This window comes from Triticum aestivum, chromosome 2A (genome assembly GCF_018294505.1).
Source record: "Triticum aestivum cultivar Chinese Spring chromosome 2A, IWGSC CS RefSeq v2.1, whole genome shotgun sequence".
Taxonomy (NCBI): Eukaryota; Viridiplantae; Streptophyta; class Magnoliopsida; order Poales; family Poaceae; genus Triticum; species Triticum aestivum.
This window is the reverse complement of record NC_057797.1, coordinates 41,295,185-41,307,312: the sequence shown is the minus strand read 5'-3', so window position 1 is coordinate 41,307,312 and position 12,128 is coordinate 41,295,185. Positions and strand designations below refer to the sequence as shown.

Sequence of the window (12,128 nt, the reverse complement as noted above, 5' to 3'; positions counted from 1 at the left end):
GTGTCGCCCTTGACTGCAACCGCATGTCTACCAACCTGACTGAACTAACCTTTGTTTTGTCAGTGGGCAGGGGAGAGGGGGCCCATTGCATGCCTGACAGTAGGCATGCAACTGCAAGTGTTGCGCTCGATTGCAACTGACCTTTGTATTGTCGGAGGGCGACGTGAGAGGATGGTGATGGTGGGGGGGGGGAGGTAATTGCGTGTCTTACACTAGGCATGCAACTGCAAGTGTCGCCCTTAGCTGCAACTACCTGTTGACCCACTACAACTGACTTTTTGTTTTGTCGGTGGGAGGCGGTTGCATGTATGACACTAGGCACGCAATTGCAAGTGTCGCGCCCGACTGCAACTGGCCTTTGTTTTGTCGGAGGGTGGTGGGAGAAGGGGAAGGCAGTTGCACGTATGACACTAGGCACGCAATTGCAAGAGTCACCCCTGATTGCAATTGCATGTGCACCCACCCGGCTGCAACTGACATTTGTTTCGTTGGAGGCGGTGACAGAGAGAGGGAAAGTTGCATGTTTGACTAGGCATGTAACTACAAGTGTTACCTCAACTACAATTGCATGTCCACCCTCTCAACTGAAACTGGCATTTTGTTATGTCGCATGATGGCGGGAGAGGGATGGGGTAGATGCATGTCTAACACTAGGCACACAACTGCAATTGCATGTCCACCTATTCGACCGCAACCGGTCTTTTTTTTTAAAGTGTGGCGAGAGAGGGGAGGATAGTTGCATGTCTAACACTAGGCACGCAATTGCAAGCGTCATCCCCAATTGCAATTACATGTGCCCCCACCCGACTGCAACTAACATTCGTTTTGTTAGAGGGCGACGGAGGGAGAGGGGGAGTTGTATATTTGACACTAGGCATGCAACTGCAGCTGTCGTCCTTGACTGCAGATGCATGTCCACCTTCCCGACCACAACTGACCTTTTGTTATGTCGAAGGATGGCGGGAGAGGGAGGGGCAGTTCCATGTCTGACACTAGGCACACAATGTGTAGTGTCACCACTGACTGCAATTGCATGTCTAGTTATCAGACTGCAACTGACCTTTGTTTTGTCGAAGGGCGGCGGCGGGAGAGGGGCGCAACTGCATGTCCTTTTTTACCAAGAGTGTGGAGGGACCATTTTCATTGTTTTTTTATTATATTACAGAAAAAACATAGTATCTTCTTTTTTTCATTTCCTTTTTTTTGTTTTGTTACTTAAATCAGTTATAAAGTCTAGCTTTTTTGTGTGTGTCTAAATTGTCGATGAAACTAATGAAGTAGCCAAAGTTTTTTGTCTATTTTTGTTGTCCAGTCCCCTTGTTTACATCCAAGACTTAGAATATTTTGTTATCAAACTTCTTTTATCTGCTGGATAGTATATTTTCAAACTCTATAGGAATTCATTTTTTGTATATTTTAAACTCTATAGAAACAGGTTGACTGAGGTTTTGATTGATTGCTAAGTCATTTTTTTCTTGCAAATTTGTTGAGGCATCATAAATAGTAGCTGCTGGTCATTTGTTCCAATTATATATTTTTTGTTCAGCTTTTGATTTTTGAAATGTGCATCTGTCCAGTATCAGAGTAGTGTTGCTAGCAAATTGTGTCCAGGGCATGATATGTTGAATTACTATCAGTTATAATCAGTAGTAGTAATTGTCTTTTGTCAAAAAACATAGCAGCTGTTTTTTTTTCTTTTTTGTTGTTTATTAACACTTGTTTATAGCTGCTGGGAATTAGCATAATCATAAAAAATTTATAAATCTACCGAAATTTTCCAGCGAACCAGCACACATATGCATAGTTGATGTTTTTTTCTTATTTTTTCCCCAAGCGTGCCAAACAAGCACACACACACACACACACACACAACGAGCTGACAGCTGAGTGCTTCTTGGTACAGAGACTAATTAAGTACTTAAACCTGTTCCTTTTCTGTTGAGTACCTTTTTGCTGCGTCAAAGAAAACAAATGAACAAGCTAGTCCAAATACACAAACACAGTAAGAAGCCCGGCCCAAAATAGCAAGGAAACAAACAGAAAAACAAAAAAGGCCCAGAACCTAAGCCAGATGCAGTCCAGCAGAGAGCAACCTAGGAAACAGGCCTAATCTTCCTTAGTTGACGTCAGCCGACTGAGACTTCACGAAGTCTCAGTCGACTGAGTCTTAGACAGACCCTTGTTTCTCAGAAATACCAAATCCGATATAGAATCCCTGCAAAGATGCTTTGTTTTCATGAAGTTAAAAATCTTTGATGATACGCTAATTGAATAAAAAGCTCTCCTCCAATTGATTGAGCTACAATTTGTTTCTCAGAAATACCAAACCCGACGCAAAGATGCTTCGTTTTCAAGAAGTTAAAAATCTTTGAGGATACGCTAATTGAATGAATGGAATACTCTCCTCCAATCGGCATGTAGTCAGCGCGCGATCCCTCTGGCTGTCTGCTTGCCTATAAATACATGGCGAGAGACTCTCCTTCCTCTCACGTACGCAAAGTAACCGTGTATTGTTCAGCGTGAGCATGGCTTCTTCTTCCTTCGTCGCTTTCGTGGCTCTAGCCAGCAGCTGCCTCCTCATCCTCCATTCGCGCAGCGTCTCCGGCTGGTCTGACGGCGGCGCGACGTGGTACGGTCCCCGCCACGGCGCCGGCTCTGACGGTAGGTACATACAATAGTACATAGTAGTTGTTGTTTACGTGTACGTATTTCGTAGTGATCGAGTAGTGACGCGTGCGTGGGCGTGCTGCAGGTGGTGCGTGCGGGTACCAAGGCGACGTGGAGAAGCCGCCGTTCTCCGCCATGATCACGGCGGGTGGCCCCTCCATATTCAATGGCGGCAAGGGCTGCGGCGCTTGCTATCAGGTTAGATACATCGGCAATTCCGCTTGCTCTGGGTCCCCGGCGACCGTGGTCGTCACAGACCAGTGCCCCGGCGGGCCGTGCCAGGCTGAGGCTGCGCACTTCGACCTCAGCGGGAAAGCGTTCGGCGCCATGGCCAAGCCCGGACAGGATGACAACCTCCGCAACGTCGGCAAGCTTAGAATCCAGTACAACCGGTAAGCTCTCGCTAGCGCACACACTTATGGCAGTGCTCCGCCTACGTGCATGTTCGATCGTGTGATCCTCATCTCTTTGATTTCTTCGCTCGCTTGCAGGGTTCCGTGCAACTGGCATGGGCTCGACATCGCCTTCAAGGTGGACGCCGGCTCCAACCCCAACTACCTTGCGGTGCTCATTGAGGACGAGGCCGGCGACGGAGACCTGTCTGCGGTCGAGCTTCAGCAGCGCGGCGGCAGCTGGGCGCCGATGCAGGAGTCGTGGGGCGCGGTCTGGAAGTACAACGCCGGGTCCACTCTGCAGGCACCCATATCGTTCCGCCTCACCTCCGGCTCCGGCAAGAAGCTCGTCGCCAGGAATGTCATCCCCGCCGGCTGGCAGGCCGGCAAGACCTACCGATCCATCGTAAACTTCCAGTGATTGATCCGTCCGTGGGATCAATTGAGTGCGCATGTTAAATTAGTTGTGCAGCACGAGTGCGCTAGCTATATGTAGTAATCGAGCCCGTGCCCGGAATAATACTTGCTGTCATGCTTTGAAAAATTGCAAACATAGTGTGGAAAAAAAATGCTTTCTTCGTATATTTTGGCAGCTGATCTGCTCTTTATCTGCTTAATAATTTTGTACTATAAGGATACGATGGATATTGCTAAACGCTCACGATTGATGCCAACTGATCTTTCCACTGGCAAAAAAATCTATGGCGTGCGATGGCTCTGGACTGGCCGATCCCGGACGTCGACAATATCTGTAACACTGGTCCAGAATGGCTTTTTAGTTTGCTGGAGCCACTCCCTGATACTGTCCGCATGATCGTCTTAATGACCATGTGGCGGACTTGGTACATCCGGAATGAGCTCACGCATGGGAAACAAGCACCACCAACACAAGCCTCACGTCATTTCCTCCATGGCTACATAAGCTCCTTGTTGTGTATTCAGCAGCACCCGTTGGGGAACATGGACAAAGGGGAAATGGTGTTGCACTTACCGGCCACCAAATTTGAGGCTGCTACAGCTAGAGACAAGCAGGACCGTGAGGAGCTGCGTTGGTCTCGGCCGCCTGAAGGCTGGGCCAAGCTGAATACGGATGGAAGTTTCGTACAGGAGACGGGTGCAGCCGGGGGCGGCATGGTCCTGCGGGATGATACCGGCACCATTATCTACACAGCCTGCAGGGAAATACGTACATGTGATAACGCCCTGGAGGCGGAACTATTGGCATGTAAAGAGGGCGTCGAGCTCGCGATGCACAGGACCTTGCTTCCCCTTGTTGTCGAGATGGACTGTGCGGAGGCGGTAATGATGATTAAGAGTCCCACGCGGGATCGATCAATGTTCACGGCACTGGTGCAAGAGATTCAAGTGTTGATTGCTGATAGTACGAGGGAGATAGTTTTTACTCATATTAGCCGATCGCAGAACAAGGTCGCTCATTGCCTTGCTGTGTATGGTAGATGCACACCTCGCACCACCGTGTGGTTTGGGTTGGGGACTAGTGAAGTTGTTAGCATTTGTATGGCAGATTCTCCACCTTAAGTAATAAAGTCCCCTTTTTCCCTCGCAAAAAAAAAAGATGCCAACTGATCTTTCGAGTATTAAATTTATGTTGAAAATCTTGACTACTACTACTACAAAAAAAAGCCACTAACATAATATATTTAGGATTTCAAGAATGGTCTCTGAATAAATTTTCAGAGAACATAAGAAGAAAAGGTGACTTGCACAAAATAAAATTCATGCAACTTACAAATAGCAAAAGTGGAAAAATAGTATCAAATCTGTAGAGCACTTCCTTATATTTATTCATGGATTTTGTTTTCCTTGGTGGCCGATTTGCTTTAGATTATGGCCTGAAGTTACTTGATTTTTCATGATGGTCCTAATTAAATCTATTGAGTTTATGATTGCCCAAAGTTACTTCACTGATCTAGTGTTTCATAGACATGGATCGACCTAAAATTTGGTATGTCTTTGTTTCATAACCATATAATGGAAACTAGACGCGCCAAAATCAAACTATCATTGATCTATATTACTAACATAGCATATCATTAAATGAAGAAATAATGATATCATGATAGTGTATAAATATTATATCATGATACTAAATATTATATCATAATTGGAAATAATGAATAAATGAGGTGCTGCTATGAGACATACAAAACAATCAATGAGGTCATCTAAAGGACAAATCAGTCGTAACATGCACTATGAAGGTACTATCATACACTAGTATCAAATCCATAATACTCTCTAGAGGTATAAGGCATACACTATCTTAATTTTAATCACTATAATTATTTAGGAGCATGCGAACATTAATTTCTAGAGATAAAGATAATACATTGTACAACATGTTTTTTGCTTTCTCTAATTGATGTGGAAGGCATAAGAAAATAGCTTCTGATCAACCATTGTGCATGCCCTTACTCATATGACTTCATCTTGAACATATATAGCAAAATGATACCTACATATCACATCGTTATGTCTTGAAGGTACATGACTATAACCATCAGTAGGGCCTATCCTACGTTGTACAACAATTTGTGATGTGTGTATATATTGTTTTGATGACTTTAGTGTCTGGTCGATGAATTGTTTTTCTGTTTTGGGGTAAAAAATGTCATACTGTATGGGGGTGATAGTCAATTATGCACACATGCAAGCAAAATTAACCAAAGGACAATGATAACCATATTAAAATTGAAGGAAATATGCCCTAGAGGCAATAATAAAGTTATTATTTATTTCCTTATAATCATGATAAATGTTTATTATTCATGCTAGAATTGTATTTACCGGAAACATAATACATGTGTGAATACATAGACAAACAAAGTGTCACTAGTATGCCTCTACTTGACTAGCTCGTTAATCAAAGATGGTTATGTTTCCTAACCATGAACAATGAGTTGTTATTTGATTAACGAGGTCACATCATTAGTAGAATGATCTGATTGACATGACCCATTCCATTAGCTTAGCACCCGATCGTTTAGTATGTTGCTATTGCTTTCTTCATGACTTATACATGTTCCTATGACTATGAGATTATGCAACTCCCGTTTACCGGAGGAACACTTTGGGTACTACCAAACGTCACAACGTAACTGGGTGATTATAAAGGAGTACTACAGGTGTCTCCAATGGTCGATGTTGGGTTGGCGTATTTCGAGATTAGGATTTGTCACTCCGATTGTCGGAGAGGTATCTCTGGGCCCTCTCGGTAATACACATCACATAAGCCTTGCAAGCATTACAACTAATATGTTAGTTGTGAGATGATGTATTACGGAACGAGTAAAGAGACTTGCCAGTAACGAGATTGAACTAGGTATTGGATACCAACGATCGAATCTCGGGCAAGTAACATACCGTTGACAAAGGGAACAACGTATGTTGTTATGCGGTCTGACCGATAAAGATCTTCGTAGAATATGTAGGAGCCAATATGGGCATCCAGGTCCCGCTATTGGTTATTGACCGGAGACGTGTCTTGGTCATGTCTACATTGTTCTCGAACCCGTAGGGTCCGCACGCTTAAGGTTACGATGACAGTTATATTATGAGTTTATGCATTTTGATGTACCGAAGGTTGTTCGGAGTCCCGGATGTGATCACGGACATGACGAGGAGTCTCGAAATGGTCGAGACATAAAGATTGATATATTGGAAGCCTATGTTTGGACATCGGAAGTGTTCCGGGTGAAATCGGGATTTTACCGGGTTACCGGGAGGTTACCGGAACCCCCCGGGAGCCATATGGGCCTACATGGGCCTTAGTGGAAAGGAGAAAGGGGCAGCCCAAGGGGGCTGCGCGCCTTCCCCCTTCCCCTAGTCCTATTAGGACTAGGAGAGGTGGCCGGCCACCCCTCTCCCTCTTTCCCCCTTGGGAATCCTAGTTGGAATAGGATTGGGGGGGGGGAGTCCTACTCCCGGTAGGAGTAGGACTCCTCCTGCGCCTCTCTCTCTTGGCCGGCGCCCCCTCCCCCCTTGGCTCCTTTATATACTGAGGTAGAGGCACCCCAAAGACACACAAGTTGACACAAGTTGATCCACGTGATCTATTCCTTAGCCGTGTGCGGTGCCCCCTGCCACCATATTCCTCGATAATACTGTAGCGGAGTTTAGGCGAAGCCCTGCTGCTGTAGTTCATCAAGATCGTCACCACGCCGTCGTGCTGACGAAACTCTTCCCCGACACTTTGCTGGATCGGAGTCCGGGGATCGTCATCGAGCTGAACGTGTGCTCGAACTCGGAGGTGTCGTAGTTTCGGTGCTTGATCGGTTGGATCGAGAAGACGTACGACTACTTCCTCTACGTCGTGTCATCGCTTCCGCAGTCGGTCTGCGTTGGGTACGTAGACAATACTCTCCCCTCGTTGCTATGCATCACATGATCTTGCGTGTGCGTAGGAAATTTTTTGAAATTACTACGAAACCCAACAGTGGCATCCGAGCCTAGGTTATTTATGTTGATGTTATATGCACGAGTAGAACACAAGTGAGTTGTGGACGATACAAGTAATACTTCCTACCAGCATGTCATACTTTGGTTCGGCGGTATTGTTGGACGAGACGACCCGGACCAACCTTACGCGTACGCTTACGCGAGACCGGTTCCCTCGACGTGCTTTGCACAGAGATGGCTTGCGGGCGACTGTCTCTCCAACTTTAGTTGAACCAAGTATGGCTACGCCCGGTCCTTGCGAAGGTTAAAACGGAGTCTATTTGACAAACTATCGTTGTGGTTTTGATGCGTAGGTGAGATTGGTTCTTACTTAAGCCCGTAGCAGCCACGTAAAACATGCAACAACGAAGTAGAGGACGTCTAACTTGTTTTTGCAGGGCATGTTGTGATGTGATATGGTCAAGGCATGATGCTGAATTTTATTGTATGAGATGATCATGTTTTGTAACCAAGTTATCGGCAACTGGCAGGAGCCATATGGTTGTCGCTTTATTGTATGCAATGCAATCGCGATGTAATGCTTTACTTTATTACTAAACGGTAGTGATAGTCGTGAAAGCATAAGATTGGCGAGACGACAACGATGCTACGATGGAGATCAAGGTGTCGCGCCGGTGACGATGGTGATCATGACGGTGCTTCGGAGATGAAGATCACAAGCACAAAGATGATGATGGCCATATCATATCACTTATATTGATTGCATGTGATGTTTATCTTTTTATGCATCTTATCTTGCTTTGATTGACGGTAGCATTATAAGATGATCTCTCACTAAATTATCAAGAAGTGTTCTTCCTGAGTATGCACCGTTGCGAAAGTTCTTCGTGCTGAGACACCACGTGATGATCGGGTGTGATAGGCTCTACGTTCAAATACAACGGGTGCAAAACAGTTGCGCACGCAGAATACTCAGGTTAAACTTGACGAGCCTAGCATATGCACATATGGCCTCGGAACACGAAGACCGAAAGGTCGAGCGTGAATCATATAGTAGATATGATCAACATAATGATGTTCACCGATGAAACCACTCCATCTCACGTGATGATCGGACATGGTTTAGTTGATTTGGATCACGTGATCACTTAGAGGATTAGAGGGATGTCTATCTAAGTGGGAGTTCTTTAGTAATATGATTAATTGAACTTAAAATTTATCATGAACTTAGTCCCTAAAAGTATCTTGCTTGTTTATGTTGATTGTAGATAGATGGCTCGTGCTGTTGTTCCGTTGAATTTTAATGCGTTCCTTGAGAAAGCAAAGTTGAAAGATGATGGTAGCAATTACACGGACTGGGTCCGTAACTTGAGGATTATCCTCATTGCTGCACAGAAGAATTACGTCCTGAAAGCACCACTGGGTGCCAGGCCTGCTGCTGGAGCAACACCAGATGTTATGAACGTCTGGCAGAGCAAAGCTGATGACTACTCGATAGTTCAGTGTGCCATGCTTTACGGCTTAGAATCGGGACTTCAACGACGTTTTGAACGTCATGGAGCATATGAGATGTTTCAGGAGTTGCAGTTAATATTTCAAGCAAATGCCCGAACTGAGAGATATGAAGTCTCCAATAAGTTCTACAGCTGCAAGATGGAGGAGAACAGTTCTGTCAGTGAGCATATACTCAAAATGTCTGGGTATAATAATCACTTGATTCAATTGGGAGTTAATCTTCCGGATGATTGCGTCATTGACAGAATTCTCCAATCACTGCCACCAAGCTACAAGAGCTTCGTGATGAACTATAATATGCAAGGGATGAACAAGACTATTCCCGAGCTCTTCGCAATGCTGAAAGCTGCGGAGGTAGAAATCAAAAAGGAGCATCAAGTGTTGATGGTTAATAAAACCACTAGTTTCAAGAAAAAGGGCAAAGGAAAGAAGAAAGGGAACTTCAAGAAGAATAGCAAGCCAGTTGCTGCTCAAGAGAAGAAACCCAAGTCTGGACCTAAGCCTGAAACTGAGTGCTTCTACTGCAAGCAGACTGGTCACTGGAAGCGGAACTGCCCCAAGTATTTGGCGGATAAGAAGGATGGCAAGGTGAACAAAGGTATATGTGATATACATGTTATTGATGTGTACCTTACCAATGCTCGCAGTAGCACCTGGGTATTTGATACTGGTTCTGTTGCTAATATTTGCAACTCGAAACAGGGGCTACGGATTAAGCGAAGATTGGCTAAGGACGAGGTGACGATGCGCGTGGGAAACGGTTCCAAAGTCGATGTGATCGCAGTCGGCACGCTACCTCTACATCTACCTTCGAGATTAATATTAGACCTAAATAATTGTTATTTGGTGCCAGCGTTGAGCATGAACATTATATCTGGATCTTGTTTAATGCGAGACGGTTATTCATTTAAATCAGAGAATAATGGTTGTTCTATTTATATGAGTAATATCTTTTATGGTCATGCACCCTTGAAGAGTGGTCTATTCTTATTGAATCTCGATAGTAGTAATACACATATTCATAATATTGAAGCCAAAAGATGCAGAGTTGATAATGAAAGTGCAACTTATTTGTGGCACTGTCGTTTAGGTCATATCAGTATAAAGCGCATGAAGAAACTCCATACTGATGGACTTTTGGAACCACTTGATTATGAATCACTTGGTACTTGCGAACCGTGCCTCATGGGCAAGATGACTAAAACACCGTTCTCCGGTACTATGGAGAGAGCAACAGATTTGTTGGAAATCATACATACCGATGTATGTGGTCCAATGAATATTGAGGCTCGAGGCGGATATCGTTATTTTCTCACCTTCACAGATGATTTGAGCAGATATGGATATATCTACTTAATGAAGCATAAGTCTGAAACATTTGAAAAGTTCAAAGAATTTCAGAGTGAAGTTGAAAATCATCGTAACAAGAAAATAAAGTTCCTACGATCTGATCGTGGAGGAGAATATTTGAGTTACGAGTTTGGTGTACATTTGAAAAACTGTGGAATAGTTTCACAACTCACGCCACCCGAAACACCACAGCGCAATGGTGTGTCCGAACGTCATAATCGTACTTTACTAGATATGGTGCGATCTATGATGTCTCTTACAGATTTACCGCTATCATTTTGGGGTTGTGCTTTAGAGACGGCCGCATTCACGTTAAATAGGGCACCATCAAAATCCGTTGAGACGACGCCTTATGAACTGTGGTTTGGCAAGAAACCAAAGTTGTCGTTTCTTAAAGTTTGGGGCTGCGATGCTTATGTGAAAAAAAACTTCAACCTGATAAGCTCGAACCCAAATCGGAGAAATGTGTCTTCATAGGATACCCAAAGGAAACTATTGGGTACACCTTCTATCACAGATCCGAAGGCAAGACATTCGTTGCTAAGAATGGATCATTTCTAGAGAAGGAATTTCTCTCGAAAGAAGTGAGTGGGAGGAAAGTAGAACTTGACGAGGTAACTGTACCTGCTCCCTTACTGGAAAGTAGTTCATCACAGAAAACTGTTTCAGTGACACCTACACCAGTTAGTGAGGAAGCCAATGATAATGATCATGAAACTTCAGATCAAGATACTACTGAACCTCGTAGATCAACCAGAGTAAGATCCGCGCGAGAGTGGTACGGAAATCCTGTTCTGGAAGTCATGCTACTAGATCATGATGAACCTACGAACTATGAAGAAGCGATGGTGAGCCCAGATTCCGCAAAGTGGCTTGAAGCCATGAAATCTGAGATGGGATCCATGTATGAGAACAAAGTATGGACTTTGGTTGACTTGCCCGATGATCGGCAAGCAATTGAGAATAAGTTGATCTTTAAGAAGAAGACTGACGCTGATGGTAATGTTACTGTCTACAAAGCTCGACTTGTCGCAAAAGGTTTTCGGCAAGTTCAAGGGATTGACTACGATGAGACCTTCTCACCCGTAGCGATGCTTAAGTCCGTCCGAATCATGTTAGCAATTGCCGCATTTTATGATTATGAAATTTGGCAGATGGATTCCTGAATGGATTTCTGGAAGAAGAGTTGTATATGATGCAACCGGAAGGTTTTGTCGATCCAAAGGGAGCTAACAAAGTGTGCAAGCTCCAGCGATCCATTTATGGACTGGTGCAAGCCTCTCGGAGTTGGAATAAACGTTTTGATAGTGTGATCAAAGCATTTGGTTTTATACAGACTTTCGGAGAAGCCTGTATTTACAAGAAAGTGAGTGGGAGCTCTGTAGCATTTCTGATATTATATGTGGATGACATATTACTGATTGGAAATGATATAGAATTTCTGGATAGCATAAAGGGATACTTGAATAAAAGTTTTTCAATGAAAGACCTCGGTGAAGCTGCTTACATATTAGGCATTAAGATCTATAGAGATAGATCAAAACGCTTAATTGGACTTTCACAAAGCACATACCTTGACAAAATTTTGAAGAAGTTCAAAATGGATCAAGCGAAGAAAGGGTTCTTGCCTGTGTTACAAGGTGTGAAATTGAGTAAGACTCAATGCCCGACCACTGCAGAAGATAGAAAGAATATGAAAGATGTTCCCTATGCATCAGCCATAGGATCTATCATGTATGCAATGCTGTGTACCAGACCTGATGTGTGCCTTGCTATAAGTTTAGC

The 12,128-nt window shown here is 44.1% G+C and overlaps 1 protein-coding gene across 1 annotated transcript; it reads left to right on the top strand.

The window, feature by feature from the left end:
• Positions 1-2,524: 2,524 nt before the first annotated feature.
• LOC123184588 (putative expansin-B14) lies at positions 2,525-3,609 on the top strand. The gene is made up of 3 exons (XM_044596685.1): positions 2,525-2,661; positions 2,753-3,059; positions 3,159-3,609. Exons 1-3 carry the CDS (start codon positions 2,526-2,528, stop codon positions 3,478-3,480), a joined length of 765 nt encoding a protein of 254 aa, XP_044452620.1. The 5' UTR covers position 2,525; the 3' UTR covers positions 3,481-3,609.
• Positions 3,610-12,128: the final 8,519 nt, after the last annotated feature.